The sequence below is a fragment of the Ochotona curzoniae genome, unplaced genomic scaffold (assembly GCF_017591425.1).
Source record: "Ochotona curzoniae isolate NIBS_2020 unplaced genomic scaffold, NIBS_Ocur_1.0 patch433, whole genome shotgun sequence".
Taxonomy (NCBI): Eukaryota; Metazoa; Chordata; class Mammalia; order Lagomorpha; family Ochotonidae; genus Ochotona; species Ochotona curzoniae.
The window spans coordinates 1314706-1337938 of record NW_024467010.1 but is presented as its reverse complement, the minus strand read 5'-3'; the positions used below and the strand labels follow the sequence as shown (position 1 = coordinate 1337938).

The 23233-nt window shown below is 44.5% G+C and overlaps 1 protein-coding gene across 2 annotated transcripts in view; it reads left to right on the top strand.

Annotated features, from left to right (window-relative positions):
* The window catches only part of LOC121167857 (CREB-binding protein), a 142829-nt gene that overhangs the window by 64170 nt on the left and 55426 nt on the right, over positions 1-23233 (top strand). For both annotated transcript variants that reach the window (XM_040997550.1, XM_040997551.1), the window contains exon 3: positions 17801-17977. In XM_040997550.1, the coding sequence (XP_040853484.1) occupies positions 17801-17977 (177 nt within the window). The remainder of the gene's footprint in view (positions 1-17800; positions 17978-23233) is intronic.

The window sequence follows — 23233 nt, the reverse complement described above, 5'->3', positions numbered from 1 at the left end:
TGTGCCATTGCTGTGTAGTCTCATTGAGTGGAGGTGGCAGTAGCTACATAGAAGTGTCTAACTCTAGGATTGAAGCCCAGAATTTGCAGAGATCAGAAGAGCTTTAGTTCCTGTCTTTGATGTTGGGAATGATGCTCTTCTGGGCTTACCTTTATAACCAATCATCAGCGTTAACAACCAGCTTACTCCTACCGCTTCCATTGAATTATGTCTTAGGTCTATCTGTTAACTCCTACCCAAATGACTGCTTACCTTGGTGTACTGTGGTGGACATTTAGACTATTTGAGTGTAAATAGGCTTTGAAACTGTAAAAGTGGGTTCCCAGGCTTCTTTCTGGGGTTTCTTAGCGGGTTTTCATTCATGGTGATGTGTGTAGCTTCAGCCACAGCTACAGCCAAGCATTACTGTTATGACGTGGTCTGACTTTTAAAGGCCTTGTTTGTGTGACCTCTTCAATGCCTTGTTGGCCACCTTCTCTCCCTCTTCAGGTGGTACATTTAGTGGTCAGTGAGGGTGCACCTGTTGAAAACACACATTTGATTTCCCATGGACCTTCACCCCCTACTCCCACCCCTGAACAGGACCTCCCTCTTGGATGCTGCTCAGTAGCTGGTGCTTTCCTGATTGATTGGTGCTTATATTGCCATAGCCTTTGTAAGAAGAGCTGACTAGAAGATAAGAACATCATTCCTGACAGGCAAAAGAGAGTTTGAGGCTGATTGAGGATGTGATGGCTGCAGAAGGTCTATTTGCTAGAAAAAAAACAAAAAACAACTCCCTAAAAAAAAAAAAAACACTTTGTAAAGTGAACCTGGGTATGTTTGTGTTTGAATAAGTTTGAATGCACATACCATAGGCCCCTTCTGACCCAGTCTCTGGCTGTTGCCTCTGAAGCGTAGCCACCAGGCAAGTTTGAATGAAGCAGCAGCTCTTGTGTCTAACTTTGAGCTCAGGTGTTTTTTAGGCAGCAGGGATAACTGTACCTTTGTTTTACCAAGAGCTAGCCATGTGACTTCTGAGAGGTAGACATGAGCTGTTGGGGCAGTATGTGGTGAGATTTGAGTTTTTAGCTTTTTGTTTTTGTTGTTTCAAAACCCTGATTGCACTTGTCTCAGTTTCCCCTCCTCCAGCCCTCTTTGCAGACAGTGGTAGCAGCTCTGACAAGAGGAGCTGAGTCATTAAAAAGAACAAGACTCTACCTTTTGCAGCAAAATGGTTTCAACTAGAGACCATTAAGCTCAGTGAAATAAATCAATCCCAAAAGAACAAATATCATGTGTTCTCTCCGATATAAGGCAACCTTTTTGTGAAATATGAGATAATGGATGTAAAGGTAAACATGTATATACATATATTCACCTAGATGAGCTGTATAATGGAGGTTAGCACTCCAAGAACTGAAAACACATTGCAGCATGCATCTCTACTCCCAAATAAATGATGCACTACCACTGAATCTTAACAATAGAATGCTGGGCTTTGTACCATTGTCTATATTTACAGTGTCATGATACTCTTAAATAGCAGAATGGCACACTTGTGACTGTTGCTAAAGTTATACTATTATTAATACAGGGGGAAACAGTGGGACAGGGAAGGTGGAAGGGGAAATCCCTGAGCCTATGGAACTGTATTTTGAAAAGGGAAAAAAAAAAGAATGGCTGAGCTTCATTCAGACTTTTCATGGTCACACATATACAATCTTTTTTAAATTACAATTTTATTGGAAAGACAGATTTACAGAAAGGAGGAGAAACAGTGTCTGCTGATTCACTCCCCAAGGTGCTGCAGTGGCCAGAGCTGAGCCAGTATGAAGCCAGGAGCCAGGAGATTCTTCCAGGTCTCCCACACAGGTGCAGGGTCCCAAGGCCTTGGGCTATTCTTGACTGCTCTCCCAGGCCACAAGCAGGGAGCTGGATGGGAAGTGGGGTGGCCAGGTTTAGAAACAGCATCCATATGGGATCCCAGCACATGCAAGGCGAGGACATTAGTCACTAGGCCACTGAGTCAGGCTACACATATACCATTTTTTTTTTTTAAGATTTTATTTATTCTTATTGGGAAGGCAGATATACAGGGAGAGAAAGGTTCTCCATCTGCTGATTCAATCCCTTGGAATTAAACTAATCCAAAACCAGCAGCCAGTAACCTCCTTTGGGTCTCCCATGGAGGTCCAGGGTCCCAAGACTTTGGGCCATTCTCCAGTGCCTCTTCAGGACACAAGCAGGGAGCTGGACAGGAAGCAAAGCAGCCATTATGGGAACCAGCGCCCATATAGGACTGTAGCGGTTGCAAGGCGAGGATTTAGGCACTAGACCATCACTGCCCTGGACCCTGTGTAGGCTGCTTTAAGGCAAAATAATAAGGTAGTTTATACTCATTAGATGAAGTTTAAATTATCACCCAGGAGTGATCCTTGGAGATCATAGTCTGCTTTACCTAATTTTATGTGATATTTGATCACAGCTTTAACTAAAATACATGTATTTTCTTTTCACTTAAAAAAAAAAAGATTTGCTTATTTGGAGAGCAGAGAGAGAGAGAGACAGAAATCTTAAATGTATTCACTGACTCCTGAAGGGCCACAGTAGCCACACCAAAGCAAGGAAGTAGGAACTCTGTCTGGATCTCTCTTGTGGGTGACAGGGCACAGGCATTTGGGCCCTCTTCCACTGCCTCCCCAGGCACATGACTGCAGAGCCAGATTGGAAGAACAGCCAGGTTGGTACTTGTGTTCTTCAGGGTTGCTGGCCACACGTGATGTTTTAACCTGTTGTGTCATAATGCGGCCCTGAATTAAGATTTTTTTTAAAGGTTTTGATTGTTTTTGATTATTTGTTTGAAAGGCAGGGAGACAGAGTCACATACAGACAGATCTACCATCTCCTGGTTCATGTCACAAAAGCCACAACCAGACTGAAGCTGGATCTCCCCCATGGCAGGCAGGAACCCAGGTGCTCAAGCTATCATTTGTTAGGGGGAGAGTCTTCCTCAGGTTTGTTTTAGTGGGGAACTGCAATGAGAAGCAGAGCTGAGACTTCAACCCAGGTGCTGTGGTATGGCATGCCAGCATCCCCAAGAGGATGGTGACTGGTTCTTAACCATGGGGTCAAATGCATTTCCCTAAAGTAAGCATTTAAATCCAGCCATGCAGCCAATTGTGTGTCATCTTATCACTGTGGGCATTAGAATGTTTGGGTAGAGAATGACAATAAAAATCAACTTTTTATCCTTGTGAAAAAATAATACTTTGTGAAGGGAATTCAAATAATACAGAAACCATAAATAAGAAAATAGACCCTCCAGGTGTCTCTCCCTCCTCTTTCGAGAAGCACCCCACCTCCCAGCTTTCTCTCCAGAGGTGCTTTCCCCTTCCTTCTCCCTTCCCTGCTCACCTGGTCCCTTCGCAAATAAACTTTTCTGTCTGCAACAACAACAACAACAAAAAATCTGTTAGGTATTTTGGTGTTTTCTACTTGTGTGCCTCTGTGTGTGTGTGTGTGTGTGTGTGTGTGTGTGTGTGTCTTTGTTATAGGGATTGTATGTCCTTTGGTTTTTGCCTTTTTTTTTTTTTTAAGATTTATTTGCTTTTATTAGAAAAGCAGATGTACGGAGGAGAGACAGAGATAAAGATCTTCCATCTGTTGGTTCACTCCCCAACTGATCATAACAGCCAGAGCCGAGCCAATCCAAAGCCAGGAGCCTCTTCCGGGTCTCCCACGTGGGTGCAGGGTCCCAAGACTTTGGGGCATCCTCCACTGCTTTCCCAGGCCACAGGCAGGGAGCTGGGTGGGAAGTGGAGCAGCTGGGACACTAACTGGCTCTTATACATGACATCCCAGTGCATACAAGGTGAAGACTTCAGCCACTAGGCTTACCACATCAGGCCTCTTTGTCCTTTTAAAAACATTTCCTGTCAGTAAGTGAGTGGCTTTTTGGAGTTACAGTGGTCCCAGCTGTCGCTCTTGTTGACATGACCCCTCCCACTCTTACTGGCCATGGACAAGGCCATGGAGCTCCTTCACTGTCTGTGCCCTGCTCTTGCCTTGCTCTGTGTCCTCACTACCTCCAACAGCCAGGAGGACTCCATGTAAGAGCTTTTTTTTTCAGTATTATGTATGGTGTATTTTGCTGACTCCCCAACTCTCCACATATATTTGAAGCCAACAACACACCCTTTTTTTGGTCATTTGTATATTTTATTTTTAGAAATGTCTCTTCAAATTCTTTGCTCATTTTTTGCATGTATTTAAAATTTTTTTATGATTATTATAATTTTATGATACACTTACATAGGCCATGGGATTTCCCCTACGCCTTCCGCAAATCCCTCCCCCTACGCTGAGTTCTTTCATATCATTACAACAGCATAGTTCCTCATAGACAGTCATAAGTCCATCATTGCAGGCATGGACAATGGCAGAGTCCAGCATCCCATTGTCAAGACACATCCAACAGTTTCACTGGGAGTCCATCTTCAATCCAGAAGTAGAGATGCATACTGTACCATATCCTCATATCTGGGCAAAACCAACAACAGGAAGAAAAAATAAAAACTTACAATGCCACAAAGTTAAATAACATGCTACTGAATGACTGATGTGTTGCTGAAGAAATGAAAATCAAGAAGCTTCTTGAAGAAAATGATGCTACTGATCTGAGTCATTAAATAATTTGATCAGAAAAAAAACGTGTTTTGAAGAATTGAAGCTAAAAGCATCAAAATCCATGAGCTATAATTTTTACTGATCTTTGTTGGTGAAATATATCTCCTCTAGGCAACAAGTAATTGGGTTTTGTGTTTTTAATCCAGTCAGCTAATCTATGACTTTTTGGTTGATGAGTTTAAGCCATTTATATTCAGGGTTAATATAAATAGGTGGTAATTTGGTTCTGTCATTTAGCAGTGGGTTGTTTGTTGATTCAGTGTTCTGTTGTTATTTTACTGGAATGTTCTTCACATTTGCCTTTGGTATTGGTGGGTGCTATTCCTTTTCTCTGTTGAGAGAACATCTTATCATTTGTAGGGGAGGTTTCAAAGAGGCATATTTTAACTTTTCTTTATTATGGAAGAATTTTGTTTTATTTTCAAAGGCAAAGGAAAGCTTTGCTGGGTACATTATTGTGGGCCAACAATTTTTTGCTTTTAGAATCTGGAATACGTTGCTTCATTCTCTTCTGGCTTGTAGTTTCCTGTAAGAGATCAGCTGGGAATTTAATTGCTGTTCTTTTATGTGCCAGTTGATTTTTTTCACAAGCACACTTCAGGATCTTTTCCTTATGTTCAGTTGAAGCAAGCTTAATTATCATGTGTCGTGGTGAAGATCACTTTTGGTCAACCCTGTTGGAAGTTCTGTGCCCCTCCTGGATGTTGTTTCCCAGTTCTAAATAGAGACGCTTTCTTTTATTGTTTCATCAAATACAGTTTTAAACCTAGCTTCTCTTTCTGCAGCTTCTGGACTGCCATAACTCTTATATTTGGCTTTTTAATAGTGTTTCTTAATTCTTGAATACTGTTTTTAGCTTGACCCAGCTCTGTTTCCAGCTTTTATTTGTTTCCCCCTGATGACAGGAAGTAACTTCCAATTCTGAGATTCTTTCTTCTGCCTTCTTCATTCTATTTTTTAGACTCTCCACTGTACTTTTAATTTGTTCCACTGTATTCTTCATTTCTGATATATCAGCTTTCATTTGATTCATTTCCAGTGTGACATGTTCCTTAAATTTCTTGAACTCTTGTATTACATGCTTCTTGTTGTTGATAAGAAGCTTTATAACAGATGTTTTGAATTCTGTATTCCTCTTTTTCTCAATATATTCCTCAGTTAACTCTGAGGTTGGCAAAGGCTTTTGCTCTTTTGCAGGGAGTCCTCAATAATATTCATTGTGCCTCTGCCTCTTCTTTTACTCTTGGTCATTGTGCTTCTCGTTGACAGATTCTTCTTCTTGGGGCAGGTTTCCAAGCTCTGTCACCCACAGGTCTGCAGGTCTATTTTACTTTTTGTGGTTAGTACATGGCTGTTTCTTTGCAGTCAGTTGTGCCACTTCTTCCAGCAAGTTCCAAGTCTGAGTTCTTATGTTAGATTTCCACCATGGTCTGTATAGCCCAGTTCGTGCTTAGCACTTCACCTCCTGTGTCCCCATGCTGTTGTTGCACCATTGTCGTTACGCTATTTCTCCTAGTTCTGGTTCCCTCAGTTCCCAGGATAACAGTGCGCACAAACGGCTCACTGTTGTCCCTGAGGTGTCAAAGCCTTTGCCACACTGTACAAAATGGCTCCTGATGTGAAAATTGTGAAGTTCTTGATCTGCTGGCCATTAGGTCTGAGGGCTAATCGGACCTGTTTTGGGTGGAACCTGAAGGATGCCACGTTGTTGCAATTCACTGAGCCGGAAATGAGTTTGCTCCCAACTTAGTGCATGCGCAGTCCTGTCCCATAACCACTGCCTCCTTACACAAGATAGCATCTGATTTGGCTCTAGTGGAGGTTTGGGCTGTGAAATCCACCTTGTTCCCACACCACCTGCTGGGATCTGCTGTGCTCTCTCTGGTCCTGGTCAAATCAAACCAGCAGGATGGGCAGTTCTTTGTCTGGGTTTACCTGCTGAGTTCCTGGTGAACTGTTCCCACCACGTTGCTGGTGGAGTTCCATCCCCTGGTGGAGTTCAGATCGCCACTTTCTGAATGCCACTGACATATCAGGTCACTGCAGCACCACACTGTGTCTCTGCTGCCTTCCCGTGTCCATCAACCTCCAGGTGCCCCTCTGCTGCCGGTCTGTCCTCTCCTATTTGCTGGAATGTGCCCTCTCTGCTTCACCCTGACTAATGTTTGCTTAAACGTGTCCTCACCCTATTCCTCCCTCTTGATTCTCCAACAACACACCTTTTAAGCATGCTTTGTATTTTGAGATTTGTAATGTTTTGATTAGCAGGGCCATTCTTCATTCACTGCAGGTGAGAAGGACCCAAACATGGGGGTGGCTCACCTGGATTATCCTTCTGCCCTTCCTGCCCCTATAGCAAAGCCACAGTTTTAAGAATTTATTCTTGTCTCAAATAGGAAGGAGATTCTGAAAGTCCACCTTTTTCCTCCTTAAGAGTGACTCGTCTAGTAGTGAGCTTGTGTTAGCAAGCCTTCCTTGTGGGTTCTGCCCCAGTCATTTCTCCTCAACTCAGAATCCTGCGTCTTCCACACACCTTGCTTATTGCCTTACTCTTGATGTTTCTGTTGGGCACTTGTCACCTTGGGTGGGTAAACCCCTGGGAGGGGGAGCTTTTCTGCTTGTTGGGAGAGCTCTGCCTGCAGAGCTTGGGGAAATGCCTGCTTACTGAATGGCTTATTTTTCATTTTAAAAGATTTATTTATTAATTTGAGAGAGGGAATCACGAGATGGCTGCAATGGCCAGTGCTAGACCAGCTCAAAGCCAGGAGCCAGAAAGTCCATTCATGACCCCCATCTGGATGGCAGGAGTCCAAGCACTTAGTCTGTCTTGTTCCCTTTTCTTTCTTTTTATCATCTTCTGTTTCTTCCCACTGTGTCCTGGACTTTAGAAGGATGGTTTAAGCCAAAGAGGACAGAACTGGAAGGAATTAGCTGGGCTGCACTTCTCTTGGATGAGTTTGTCTCAGATTAACTATAGTTCCTGTAACATACCTGGGCAGGTGTGTGGAGGTGCGGCATTAGCTGTAGCTCCTATAACATGCCTGGGGCAGGGGTGTGGAGGTGTGGGATTAGTTGTACTTCCTTTAATACACTGGGGTTAGAGTGTGGAGAGTGCGGAACTTTGGAGTCCTAGTTCCTCTGTGGGAATCCATGAGGTTCCCGGTCTGGAAGAAACCTCAGGTAGGAATGTCACAGGATTGAGGGCTTTGCCATCCTCCCATTTTTCCTCCCGTTGTCCCTCATTGCACAGAGCATTAGGCACCGACTGTCCATAACTAATAAAGGCACCAGCTTTTAGGTCAGGAGGAATTTTTAAAAATTTATTGTTTTTATTGAAGGCGGATTTACAGAGAGAAGGAGAGACAAAAAGATCTTCTCTCCACAGGTTTACTGTCCAAATGGTTGCAATAGGTAGAGCTGAGCCAATTCAAAGCCAGGAGACAGGAGTTTCTTCTGAGTCTCACAAACAGGTTCATGGCCCGAAAGACTTGAGCCATCCTTCACTGCTTTTCCCAAGCCATAACCAGGGAGCTAGAAGGAAAGTAGAGCAGCCAAGAGGTGAACTGGCCCTCGTATGGGATACTGGTTTTTGCAAGTGGAGGATTGGCCAGGTTAACCATGACGCCAGATCCTCCAGATGAATTTTTTAAATTGCTAATGATCATCTAAGCTTCCTGTTTTACAAATGAGGGACATGTAGGCCTGGAAGAGGCAGGAAGTATGTCCTGGGCACTTGGCTAGTTAGCATAAAAAACAATGTTAGAGACCGTTTTTCCACTGTCCTTGACCCACTGGTTTTGCTTATGAGAGCTGGTGCTCTCTGTGACTTGTAGCAGCAGGGTACCAGCTAGGTAGCAGAAACTGAGCAGTTGGCGACTGAGACGCAGGCCTGAGTTTCCATTGTTCTTTTTAAGCTACGATCTGGAAATAGCATCCTGGAAGACTTCATCCAAGTGAAGTGGGAAAGACTGCTAACTACTCCTTACCTGCCGCCTGGTTCAGTTTTGTTGATCCAGAGCAGATGTTCAGACTTGGGAGCTGTGCAGGTGGTGTTGGGCTGTTGGCCTGCCCAGGTGCTCTTCCCTAGCTCTGCCTCAGGTGCACTCTGGGCAGCTGAACACTGCCTGCAGCGTTGTCTTCAGTGGCATCTTCCTTTTCACCATTTGCCAGGAGGTGCTGGAGGAATTCCAAGAGCAGGCGGGTGCTAGCAGAGATGTGAGTACAGCCCTGTCTTTCCATCAACACTGTTTTTCTTGGCTTTTTTCCAGCAGTGGTAGGTTGCCAAGAGAACATGCTTTTGACTTTGCAAATGATCTGGCCATAGTTTGGGTTAATTCTTAATCTTTTTTAAAATAAAGATTTATTTATTTTTATTGGAAAGCCAGATGAACAGAGAGGAGAGACAGAAAGATCTGTCTGCTGGTTCATTTCTCAAATGGCCACCAATGGCTGGAGCTGAGCTAATCCAAGCCAGAAGCTTCCTTTGGGTTTCCCACATGGGTACAGGTCCCAAGGCTTTGGCCCATCCTCTACTGCTTTCCCAGGCCACAAGCAGGGAGCTGCATGAGAAGTAGAGCAGCTGAGATTCAAACCTGTGCCCATATCAGATCTCAGCACTTGGGGGGGGGGATAGCCTATTGAGCCTTCATGCTGGACCCAGTTCTTGTTCTCTGTGTCATTAAAAAGAATGAGTATTTCTGACTCAAATTATTGGGCCAAGTTTTTCTCCCGTCATACTGAATTGTGTTGTTCTGCACACCTTATGTGAATTTGTACTTTAAGTCTGTATCAGCATTTGAAGAAAAATGCTGGAAACTGTCAAAGGGCCCAGCACAGTAGCCTAGTGGCTAAAGTTCTCGCCTTGCAAATCCGGGATCTCATATGGGTGATGGTTTGCACCCTGGCTGCTCCACTTCTCTTCCAGCTCCCTGCTTGTGACCTAGGAGATCAGTGAGAATGGCCCAAAGCCTAGGGCCCTGCACGTTTGCTGGAGACCTAGAAGAGGCTCCTGGCTCCTGGCCAGTGGATGGAAAATCTTTCTATATCATCTCTGTGAAATCTTAACTTTCCAGTAAAAAATAAAAATAATAATAAACAGTTATGTTTTTTAAATTGTCACATTGGGTTGCTGTCACATTAAGTGAGTGACTTGCCGCCATGGAGTGACAGTGTGCGAGGAGGAGGCCTTCGCTGCTTGTTTCCTGAGATTGTTTGTTCTTGTTTATCACAGGTTGTTTTTTTCTTTAAATTTTTTTACTTTTATTATTATTATTATTTTAGTAATCTTACTTAGTTGATTAGGGTACAGATGGTCAAGGGCTACAGGAAAGTGGGTAATACCATTGTTTTCACACTAATATCATCATTTTTCCCTGTATCTGGGGTCAGGGGAGAAACAAAGGGAGAAGCCCCACCCAGCCTCCCACCCATCCCAGGTCTCCGACGTGGGGCGCGCTCCGAGGGCCCTGCTCAAGCAGTTTTGATACTTCAGCTGTTCTGAACTGCTGCCAGTCTCGCCGCTCCAAGCACGATGAACTCTCTTCAGAGTCCACTGGCTGACACAGTTTCTTCATGGCTGGGGTTCTGAGGTCAGCAGATCAGTTGGAGTGATCGCCAAAGAAGCTTCATCTGAGGGGATCCAGACCTGATTCTTGTGTGTGCTTGCCAGTACAGGCTCCGGCACAGTCTGTCGCCCTAATCAGCTCATGCACATGCTGTTCGTTTCAGTTGCTGGCTCGGTTCTGTTTCCAGCCCATTTCCCAGCTTCTGAGGAGCGGGTGTGCTCCAGAGGGCTCCTGCGGGGAGGGGCTCACGGGACAGCACTAGCTGAGCCACCTGGGCCTCTCTCATAGGGTTTTTTTTTTTTTAAGATTTATTTTTATTATTATTTTTTTTATTGGAAAGGCGGATATACAGAGAGGAGAGACAGAGAGGAAGATCTTCCGTCCGATGATTCACTCCCCAAGTGAGTGCAATGGCCGATGCTATGCCAATCCGAAGCCAGGAGCCTCTTCCGGGTCTCCCACGCAGGTGCAGGGTCCCAAAGCTTTGGGCCTTCCTCGACTGCTCTCCTGGGCCACAGGCAGGGAGCTAGAAGGGAAGCAGGGCTGCCGGGATAGAACCAGCGCCCATATGGGATCCCAGGTGTGCAAGGCGAGGAGCTTAACCACTGCGCCACCGCGCCGGGCCCTCTCATAGGTTTTTAAGTTTGAATCAGGTATTATTGCTTTTAAATAAGTTGGAAAGCATACAGGAGAAACCTGGAAATCTGTTACTTGCTAGAGCATCTTGAAAGTAGTATCTGTGTTCAAAATATTTCCACAAAAAGTGCACATGATGGTTTTTGTCTCAAGTGCTTTCATGGTTCCATGAAAATGTTTTAGAATCAGTTGCTGATAGTTGCAGCTGCACTGTCTGTACACCCTGTTTGCTTGCACCTCTCTCCACCATCACATATTTTCTCAAAACTGTTTTTCATTGCTGCCTTATGTATACACAGGAAAGAATATGTGTCAGTGATGCCTTCTGAAAACATGATAGTGGTGATGAGGATGATGATGTAGCAGCTACAGTAGCCAGCACTTGCTGAATCCACAAACAGCATGTCAAATTCTTTTCATGTTTGTAAATTTGTTTAACCTGCACACAAATGTAAAAGGAGATGCGTCCCTGCTTCCCATCCAGCTCCCTGCTTGTGGCCTGGGAAAGCAGTCGAGGACGGCCCAAAGCCTTGGGACCCTGCACCCATGTGGGAGACCCGGAGGAGGATCCTGTCTCCAGACTTCGGATCAACTCAGCTCCGGTTGTTGGGGCTACTTGGGAAGTGAATCAGCAGATGGGGAAACTTTCCTTTCTGTCCTTCTCTTTGCAAATCTGGCTTTTCAATAAAATAAATAATCTTTTAAAAAAAGCTTTGTTGGCCCAGTGCAGTGGCCTAGCTGTTAAAGTCCTTGCCTTGAATGCACCAGCATGCCATGTGGGTGCCGGTTCTAATCCTGGCAGCCTTGCTTCCCATCCAACTCCCTGCTTGTGGCCTGGGAAAGCAGTCAAGCACGTCCAAAAGACTTAAAACCCTGTACCTGTGTGGGGGACCCAGAAGAAGTTCCTGGCTCCCGGCTTCAGATCGGCACAGCTCTAGCCATTGTGGCTGCTTGGGGAGTGAATCATCAGACGAAAGATTTTCTTCTCTGTCTTTCTTCCTCTCCGTATATATGACTTTGCAATAAAAATTTAAAAAAATCTATTTCTTTTTTTAAGTTGGTTCTCCCACATGCAAACACTGGGTGGTTTTGGCCTGTGGACCAGGTTTCCTGGTCTTTCTGGGCAGTGTAACTGCATGATCTGGCGATGCCCATGCGAGACACAGTGCTCTATAAATAGCAAGAGGTGCCGAGCCTTGTGGCCTCGGGAACCCTCAGGATTGGCATCATGCAAAGTGCAAAGCACTTCTGGAACCAATTTGGTTTGTTTTTTGTTTTTAAAGATTTATTTATTTATTTTTATTTGAAAAGACATAGTTTTTACTGAGAGCTGAGGCAGAGAGAGATCTTCCATCCTCTGGTTCATTCCCCAAATAGCTACAAAAGCCAGAAGAGCTTAGCTGATCTGAAGCTGGGAGATAGGAATTTGTTCCAGGTCTCCCTTGTGGGTGCAGATGCCCAGAGACTTGGGTCATTCTCTGCTGCTTTCTCAGTATCTAAGCAGAGAGCTGGGGCAGCCAGGCACCAACCAGGACTCATATGGGATGGAGGTGCTATAGGGTGGAGGATTACCATGCTGTACCACTGTACCAGCTCTGGCTTCTCATGAGGTTTCTGCATTGATCCTTTCCTCAGCTGTGGAGTGAGGGATGCTGACTGGACACTCCGATTTATGTGATCATCCCTGTAGAGCTCGTTGCTGAAGATGACGTTTGATTTCTCCTTGTCTGGTTTCTGATGAGCATTAGTGACACCCCCACTCCCCAAGTGTCACTTCCTCTGTTGCTGTGCTGTGTGGTGTGGTTTTCATGTCTATCAAGCTGTGAAGAAAGTGCTGAAGAAGTCAGCTCTTGGAAAGATAGTATGTTTAGCAGTCTCATCGTCTCATCGAAACCACATCAAGTACAGTGTTTGTTGTCACTGAGCATGTTTCTAGAGGCCTGGCTGACTCAGCAGCTGCACGGCAGCGTGCTTTCTGGCTGCCCTGGCCTCTTGATGGCCCCACGGTGTGTCCTGTCAGGGCCAGATGCTTATGACTGTGCATCCCCAGAGCACGTTTCCTTGTGGAGGTCTAGGGGTTCAGTTGTGATGGCACATGTGTTTATATGAGTGACTAGTGTGTCTCAGGGAGACCAGTTTCTAGCCAGAAGTCCTACATGTTGCATATGTGAGAGCACGGTGGCCCCCCGCACCCATAGGTGTTCTTAACCTTCAGGAGATTTGAGGACCCTCTGAGTGTCTAGTAATGGATCTTTTCTCTCAGACAGTACAGATCTGCCACTGTGGCATAGAGAATAGAGCCTTTGACTGCTTCACTTGCAATCCAGCTCCCTGCTAATGTGCCTGGGAAGGCAGTGGAAGATGGCCCAGGTCCTTTGTCCCCCACTCCCACAAGGGAGACCTAGAAGAGGCTCCTAGCTTCAGGCTATTCCAGCTCCAGCTGCTTCATCTATTTGAGAAGTCAGCCAGCAGATGGAAGATTTCTCCCTCTGTCTCTCCCTCTAATTGTGTAAGTTTTAAAGATTGCATTACACAGACTTTCGGATAATTGTGTCGCACACACACTCATATTTACAGCACTGCCAGGGCAGCCCCGGGTGGAGCAGGAGGGCAGTTCTGCTGGGGTTGATCTCTCACTGCCTGTCCCAGGAAGGAGCAGCAGCTGGAGACCTGGCTCACTGCTGCTGTGGGCACGTTGCTCCTTTCCGTCTCAGTCCTGTTCGGGGCCGCTGTTACTACTCAGACCTGTTAGTTCCTGAATTTTAATTTCACATCCTTTTCATTTAAAAAGACTTGTATATTTGTTTATTACTGCTTACTTAATTTATTAATTATCTGAAAGGTAAAGTGATAAAGAGAGAGGCAGAACAGATGATCTCGCATCTGTTGGTTTGTTCCCTAGATGGCTAAGAAAACCAAGTCTGAATTAAGACAAAGCCAGGAGCCTGAAAATGTCCAGGTCTCCTTGGACCCAGGTATTTGAGCCCTCAGCTGCTGCATCCCAGGAGCATTAGCAGGAAGTTGGATTGGAAGCAGAGCAGCTGAGACTTGATGATACTTGCAAACAGGGTACTGACCTTACAAGCAGTGGTTTAACCTAATATGCTACAACACCAGCATTGAGCTTGTTTTGTTGCTTTTTTTTTTTAAAGATGATTTTCGTTGAGAAGGCAGGTCCACAGAGAGAATGAGAGAGAGCCATATCTTCCATTCACAGGTTCACTCCCCAAATGGCCACAACAGACGGAGCTAAGCCAATCTGAAGCCAGGAGCCATGTGCTTCTTCAGGGACTCCCACACAGGTGCAGAGTGCCAAGACTTTGAGCCATTCTCCACTGCTTTCCCAGACAAACAAGGAGCTAGAAGAGCAGTGGAACAGCCAGGACATGAACTGACGCCCATATGGGATCCTGGTGGTTGGAAGGCGAGGATTTAGCTACTAAGCCATTGCACCAGACCATTTATTGCTCTTTTTAATAACTGCTATATCATTATAAGTAGGAAAAACTGAGGTTAACCAAGAGAGCTGATGACTGCCTATACTAATGGGCCATTGTTTCAGAGTGCCGTGAGGAATCTTGTTAGATAGGGCTGTGGACCAGAGACAGAGTTGTCCTGGGAAGTGTGGCACAGAGGATCCTTTTTATACCATTTCAGGCCTCTGTGCTGCAGTGAGTGGAGACACAAGCTTCCATCACCCTGGAACACTACTTCCGAGCGCGTCAGGACAGGCGGCTGGACTTCCTGTTTATCCCAGCAGAAAACTTGGAAGACAGGAAGGAAGTTGTGATTGCTGTTGCACCCAGTGCCCGCCTACTGATGCCGACCCTTCTGACATTGTGCGCCTTGGTGGTCTAGCTCTTCAGGACTGATGGGGTTCTGCTTCTAGGGACTGAGTCAGGGAGGGTTCTCTTGGAATGTTGCTTCTTTTGGTTCCCCCATGTGCTGGGGACACAGGGCTATTATTGAATGAGGCAGAATATTCCTTAGGTTTTAATTTGTTCTTATGTAAGTTTCAACATTAATTGGTCAGTTGGCTGTTTATGCTATATTTTACTCTGTAAAATTTTTGATGATTTGGGGCCCGTCACAATAGCGTAATGGTAATGGCCTTGAATACGCCAGCATCCCATTGTGGATGCTGGTTCTAATCCCGGCAACCCTGCTTCCCATCCAGCTCCCTGCTTGTGGCCTGGGAAAGCAGTCAAGGATGATCCAAAGCCTTGGGATCCTGCACCTGTGTGGGAGACCTGGAAAGAAGTTCCTGGCTCCTGGCTTCAGATTGGTGCAGTACCGGCCATTGTGGTCACTTGGGGAGTGAATCATCGGACAGAAGATCTTCCTCTCTGTCTCTTTTTCTCTCTGTACATCTGCCTTTCCAAAAAAATAAATAAATCTTTTTTAAAAAAAAAAAAGGATGATGAGAAGGTCCTCTAATGTTCTTAACCAAATTCTGATAAACCTCAGTTGAAAATAAAATCATTTTTACTGAATTAGAATCAAGTAACTTTTGGAGAATTGGCATGAGTAGAGGTTCTTTTTTTTTTTTCCATTGGAATTAGGTATCTTGATTTCCCTATTTCGTACTGCATATTGATGTTAAAGCATCGTTGTTAGCTGGACTTGAGAGCCAAAATATTTGATCAATACAGAATAGATTCAGAAAGGGGAATAGACTCTCCAGAAATAGCTCTGCCCAAAACTGCAGATTAGAACCAGAGTATGTCCTTTATGTTCCAGCAGGCTTTGCAGAATGGGGGTGAGCTTGTGGGGGACCTTGCCCAGGAGGTGAGGGGTGGCGACCCTTGGGGGAAGGCCTGGCCAGGGAGAAGCCGAAGCTTCATCTCCTGCCGTGGCCTGAGTACAGATCATAGGCTCAAGATGCACTTCCTCTCCATTTTAAATGTTTGCTTGACCCAGTCCTTGCTTACCTGTGGATTGTAAGGTTTGACTTGACAGTGGCTCTTACCTTGTGAATATGGAAGCTGGGTTGAAATAGTTTCTCTTGCTCTCGTATGGGGTGGCCAAGAAGGAAAGCCACAGACTTCCTGATGAAATGTATCAGTGCTCCCAAACACTTAGAAACACATCTCGTAGGTGATGTCCTGGAGTCTTACCCAGCAACTATGGTCCCAAGAAAGTTACAGCATATGCCACATTTTAGAAATAGATTCTTCGGAAACACATTATATAGAAAGTTTGGGGTTTTTTGTTTGTTTACCCTTGACCCTTTGTGCCCTAATCAACCATGTAAAGATTATCCAAATAAAAAAAAAAATCAAGTTGGAGAGAATGCATGTGTCTTAATATATTTGGCCCAAAGTGTGAGATTGAGGATTGGAGATGGTAACCTTGTATTTTGCTGTTTTGTTTTTTTTAACTTTCTAAGGACAGTGATAGCCGTGGTTTGATGATTGCGTAAAAAATAAGTTCAGATGGTTGTAACTGTAGTATGGAACTGATTTAGAGTAATGCTTTTCTGAAAATACAATTCTTTGATATAGGCTTTGGTAATGATGGAAGAAACTTAGTTTAGAAACAGAAGTGCCTTATTCAATTTACTGAGTTACTATGCTGCATTGGTTTTATCATCTGAACTCAGAAGTTGAGCCTAATTGTACACTTGAAGTTTATGTTTTATTTGATTGTAACTAGAATTATCTGCTTTCATAATTTGATATTAGTTGAGAAGATTGTGAGGGAGGAAGCAAAGGGCTGTACAGGGCAAGACTTTTTTTTTTAAGATTTATTTTTTATTGGAAAGGCAGATTTACAGTTGACTTACGTTTGACTTACAGACAAGGAGATGGGGGATATGCATGGAAGGACTGAGAATTACTCAATGAGACTGACGAAGATAACCGAGCTTTGTTTTCTTAAATGGGAATTCCCACGCCTGAGTGGGCTTCCCTGGGCAGTTCAAACATCAGCCAACCCAGAATGCCAGAAGGGTGGATGACCATTAGACAGCACAGGTGTATGTTCCAGCATTGTGAGGAGGCCAAGGCAGGCCATCTGATGTGCAGCGTACTTAGGGATTAGTCTATGTTCCTCCCCAGGGCACGGGTAACTATCAGCATGTTAACCCCTGAGTCCCAAGTTAGCTGTAGAGATTGGAGCTGAGGGCTCAGGAGGTACATTTGTCATGGGTCTATATTGCAAGAGCTGTGATTGGCTGCAGGCCGTTGCAGAGGCACAGCCAAGGGTTCCCCTCTTTCCTTACCTTGTCCTTGTCTGCTCTCTGCGTCTGATTTTATTTCATCCTGACAAAAATTTATTCTTGGAAATTTGAAACATGTATAATGATAAAGAGGATGCTGTCACCCCCTGTTCTTGATGGCTTGCTTAACAGTTCCTAACATGTTGCTAGTCCTGTCACTTTTGCCTCTCTCTCCTGCCATCTCCTGCCTCCCTGGGTTATTTTAAAGTAAATCCTTGGTATTGCCAACATTTCTGTTTTGTTTTTTGAACTAATGTGAAACGAGGTCAAATTTTATAGAGGAACCTGTAAGAAACTAATTAGTTTTGGAGTAATTGAAGATTAAGCTGAATTATCTCTCATTGGTCAATGCCCTGGAAATTTGTTTTCCAGATAAGTTTCTTAGCATTTGGTCGGGGGAGCTGGGTGAGGAGTATAGCCAAGAGAAAAGCACTTGCTGCTCTAAGCGGACGTTGGTCAGTGCTGAGGTAGCGCAGGTGGCCTGTTTGGCCTTTGCCTGTGGGATGTAGCCCGCTGAACAACTTGTTCGTGATACTGACTTTGAATCTTGACAGTGAACCATTAATTCATAATTGAAATGAAACTTTCGCAGGAAGTTTTTGTGTCATTGGACCAAATCAAACATTTCTGAGGCCTTTTCTTTTATTCATGCTCGATTCCTGAGACTTTTCCTTTCCTTTATACATGATATTGTTGCCTCTTTTTGTTTCAGATGGGAATGACTGGTAATACAAGTCCATTTGGACAACCCTTTAGTCAAACTGGAGGGCAGCAGATGGGAGCCAGTGGAGTGAACCCCCAGTTACCCAGTAAGCAGACCCTGGTCAATAGTTTGCCCACGTTCCCTACAGACATCAAGAACACTTCAGTCACCAGTGTGCCAAATATGGTAAGTTGCTCTTGGTGCTGTGGGTCTCCACTGGGTGGTTTGTGGATTTTGGTGTACTTCCATAAAAATTTGTAACTGAAACTATGTTAATGAGTGATGGGAAGATGGTCCATATTTCTTATTAGTGGCCCTCCAGATGCATGTTGCATTTTCTGTGATGGGCTGTCTAGGAAGGGACAGGCGAGGATGGCTCAGCTGGCTTTCCCAGACTCTTTCTTTGTTACCAGAGAATTCTTATATATGTGAACCACTTTACCTTTTTCTCCACAATCATGATAAAAGAGAGCAGCTTTTCTAACATTTGCTGTTTGTTAGGAGGTTGAGGCTGTCTGTAGAAGTCATGTTGAAGAGATGGTGTTAGGGTTGACTTGGTGAACGCTTTCCCGTGGCTTCTCCCTCCCTGGAGTATCTATATATATGGAACTATCTTCAGCCTCTTAACCTAATGCAGCCAGGTATTACTGAGAATACACCTTCTTTGTAGCCCTCCTGATGTGCACTCCAGCTGCTGAGTGCCTGGTGTGCATCGAGAGGCAATGAAGACCACGCACAGTGGGACTCTGTGTCCCCACGCTAGGACCATGACCTCCCACACTGGCTGTCCACAAATAAATTTCTGCAGCAGCAGTCTGGGAAGACTCAGAAGAAATTGAGGGATTATGTTTAGGAAGTCCTTTTAAAGCCTTCTTACTTTGTTTGAAGTGTTTGTTGAAAAGATCAAGCAGGGACTTCCTACATTAACTAACACTCAGCTTCCCCTGCCTGACCTCCTACAACCCTGGCACTTTATTCAAAGTGAGACATTAACATTGCTTACAGTACTTAGAAATCTCAGGGCTTTTGACAAGCAGAGAGTGTCAGGTCTTTTTCTTTGTGTTGGTGAGATCAGAAAATATAATTAGTAATGAATCCTGGTTATGGTGCATTCTTTCTGTTTTGGTGCTGCATTCTTCTTTCTTGGGTTCTTTTGTGATGCGTGATGTTGTAAGCTACAGTAAACAAAATTGGTTTTAAAAAAATGTTTTAAATTTTATTTTAACATTGTGCTCTGCAAGGTGGCCTAGGGGCTAAAAATCCTCCCCTTGAACGTGCCCGGATCCCATATGGGCACTGGTTCTAATCCCAGAAGCCCCACTTCCCATCCAGCTCCCTGCTTGTGGCCTGGGAAAGCAGTCAAGGACAGCCCAAGGCTTTGGAACCCTGCACCCGTGTGGGAGATCTAGAAGAAGTTCCTGGCTCCTGGCTTCAGAGGAGCGCAGCACTGGTTGTTGTGTTCACTTGAGGAGTGAATCATCAGACAGAAGATCTTCCTCTCTGTCTCTCCTTCTGTCTGTATATCTGACTTTGCAAGAAAAATAAATAAATCTTAAATTTTTTAAAATTTTAATATTTGTTACAGAAGTGAGAGGATTACAAGCCCATGTGGGTCTCCAGTTAGGATGGAGAGGCTGAGGGTGGCAGGCTGAGGTGGATGAGGTGAATGTTTCCATTCACCCTCCTGTGGAGGGGGCATGGGAAGGGGTGCTGCTTGCTCTCACACTACCAGTCCCTGGGGACAGGGACAGTCATTTGATGCCATTTTTGAGCCCCAGTTGTAGGGATGAGCGTTCCAGGGGTCTTGATAGTTTTGGAAAGTTGTTGGCTTCCTTCCTGCCAAGGTGAGAGATTCTTTCTAAGGCTGATGGCTGTCCTTGTCTGCCTCATTGTGCCCACAGATGTAAGTGCTTATGAAGGCTTGCCCTCACTTGGTCATTAACTGGACGATCACCAACAGTGAATCCTTGCTTCTCTTTAAACTTAGCTTAAAAAAAAACATTAAAAAAGAGAAAGATAAAGAAGAAATTAAAAAATAAAAAATAATTTAAAAAACCCAGAAATATATAAATAAAACAAAAAATAAACAGCTTCAGTTGTTTGGCAATAATTATCAGCTGGAAAATATAGTCTGAGCACAAAATATGCTAATGTGATGTATGAAAACAATAGGAAACTTCAAATTGTGAAAAATCAGCCAATCCTTTGGTGACAGACATTCTCATCTGTGTTGCAAGAACTCCATCCAAATTTTTTATGTAACTTTCTTCCTTGTGCGTGTTTTGTTAACCAATATATTTCTATTTTTTAAACCAATACACTTTTTCTAGTGTCTGATTAGCATAGCCTTTTCATCAGCAAAACCCTCCAATTGAGCATCAGTTCTTTCCACAGATAGCAGCTCCCCTTTCAGGTAAAGTAGAGGGTGGGTCAGATGATTCTGAACAAAATATACTGTACCCTTAAAACTACCACCATGGCTTTTGCCTGCCTAGCAGTTGGGTAATTTTTGTTTTAAGATTTATTTATTTTTATTGCAAGGCCATTTTTACAGAGAGAAGGAGAGACAGATAGAAAGTTCACTCCCCAAGTGGCTGCCGTGGCTAAAACTGAGCTTATTCGAAGCCAGGAGTCAGCTGCTTCTTCTGGGTCTCCCACATGGGTGCAGGGTCCCAAGGTTTTGGGCCATCCTCGACTGCTTTCCTAGCCCACAAGCAGGGAACTGGATGGGAAGTGGAGCTGCTGGGACACGAGATGAGATCCCAGCATGTGCAAGGAGAGGACTTTAACCACTAGGCTATCATGCTGGGCCCTCCCAGTAACTTGGAAGAACTCAGTAGCTGGCACATTCATTATGTGTGGCTGAGCACATGCATGGGCAGCAGTAATGCAGATAGCTTGGTTCTCCTGTGCCTGAAGCATCTTTAACTGTGTCTGCTTTTCCATAGTGTGAATTACCCTGACTTCTTAGCTTTTCTGAAGGTTCAAACCAGCCAGAAAATATTCCTTCCCATGACTGTTTCATCATTTATCAGAAACTTAAGGTAGTAAGTGGTGTTGAGGGACATATTTGTACTTGAGTGTGCTGACAGTGTTCAAGAAGAATATTTCTCTAAATCTTTGAACAAATTAATATTCATGAATGTCATTGATTCAGGTGGGTCCAAAGCCACTGAAAACCCTGTAACTCAGGTAGACTGGCTGGACCTAAGTGGCTCTCCCTTGGGGAACAGGGAAGTCTGGTAAGTTGGGCCCCGAGTGCTAGCAGAGTGCTTGAGAAACTTAGACACTAAGAGAAGGAGAAGTAATACCTGCCTTTCATTTACTTTGTAGATGTTGTGGGTTTGGGATCTTTTTCCTGGTTCATGGATTACATCTTTATTCCCAATGGGAGTAGTTATGGATAAAGCTCTGGGTTATGCAGTCTGGCCTCTTGTACTTTTCCTTTACTGTGTGATTCTCTCTGTTGGCTCCAAACCATCTGTGGAGTTTCAGGGCTTTAAAATTCTATTTATTATTTGCTTATTTTTAAAAAGTTTCACTGTAAAAATATGGGCATGTTAATTTTGGGAAACTTGGGAATGCTGAAATGTAGAAATAGCAAAGCGTGTCCTGTAGACACTTGGACAAACCAAGTACTGCCCTGGAGGGAGCGGGACTAGACTAGTGCAGTGACATTGTAAGCTGATGCTCAGCTTGTAGCCGCAGCATCCCATATGGGCACTGATTTGAGTCTCTGCTGCTCTACTTCCTGCTCAGCTCCTTGCTTATGTGTGGGAAAGTATCAGAGGATGGCTCTTGGACCCTTGCCACCCACGTAGCGGACTTGGAGGAAGTTCTTGGCTCCTGGCTTCAGACTGGTAAAAGGAAAGAGAACCCTATTAATGTTTTTATTTATTTATATATTTATTTTATTGGAAAGGCAGATATACATAGGAGGAGAGATAGAGAGGAAGATCTTCTGTCCGATGGTTCACTCTCCAAGTGACCGCAAGGCTGGAGCTGAGCCTATCTGAAGCCAGGATCCAGGAACTTCCTCCAGGTCTCCTACGTGGGTACATGGTCCCAAGGCTTTAGGCCATCCTTAACTGCTTTCCCAGGCCACAAGGGAGCTGAATCGGAAGCGGGGGCCGCAGGTGTTAGAACCAGTGCCCATATGGGATCCCAGAGCACTCAAGGTGAGGACTTTAACCACTACACTATTGCCCCAGGCCCCATATTAATATTTAATAGTAGATTCCTGGATGTAATCAGGAAAACAACATGTTTATACAAAAGAGGGTGTTTCTAGGGGCCATTGCTTTGGTGTAATGGGTTAAGCCATCTTCTGCAATGATACATGGGTGCCAGTTTCTGCCCTGGTTCCACTTTCAATCCTGATCCTTGCTAATGTACCTGGAAAAGCAGTGAAAGATGGCCCCAAGTCCTTGGGCCCCTGCCATTTATGCGGGAGATCAGGGTGGAGTTCCAAGCTCCTGACTTTATTGTGGCTTGATACATCAGACAATAATGAACAAGTTATTGGTGGGTGAGGGGAACAACGATGTTTGAGTGGAAATTTTCAGTGAAAGAACATTCCAGAAGAAAGCAACCTCTTATGTGGGTGGCAATATTAAGGATAAGTGTTGCCATCTTTTGGAACTGTGACCATGGTGACATCAGATGCACGTAACTATCTTTCTGGACACATGGCAGTGAAATCTGAAAGGTGGCTCTCATTCTTTTTATTCCATCAGATATTTGTAGTGAGTTGCATTTGATCAAGCTTGGCAGTCTTTTTAATTAGGTTGAGCTATGTGAAATGGCCAGTATTTGGCCATTTGAGCTGTAGAAAAATAGTGGTTTCATGTGATTCAGCCCTGGTGCAGCACACAGCTCCTCCTGCAGCTCTCTGTGATGTAGAGCAAGTTGGTTTTCCCTGCCACGATCAAGGGTTAAGTGCCATATTCTTGCCTGGGTGACAATTATATGCAGTTGAACTGGAATCAGCCTTTTGTTGGACAGATTGAATTATGAATTTCTGTATCTTAACATTGCTGTCAAACTAAAGATTTATTTATTTTAATTGGAAAGGCAGATTTATAGAGAAGAAAAAGAGAAAGCTCTTGCACTGACTAGTTTGCTCCCCAAATGACTGCAGCAGTCGGAGCTGAACAGATCCAGAGCCAGGAGCCAGGAACTTCTTCCAGGTCTCCCATATAAATGCAGGGTCCCAAGGATTTGAGCCATCCTCTGCTGCTTTCCCAGGCCATAGCAGAGAGCTGGATGGTAAGTGAAGCAGCTGGGACATGAACCAGCACTCATAAGGGGTGCCAGCACTTGCAGGGGGCAGACAGGGAAATAACCTATTGAACCATCACACTTGCCCCTGGTATCAGATAGAAGAGAACAGAACTTTGTCTCTCAGTGGCCGACATGATCCATCAGCTTTCACATTTGTTG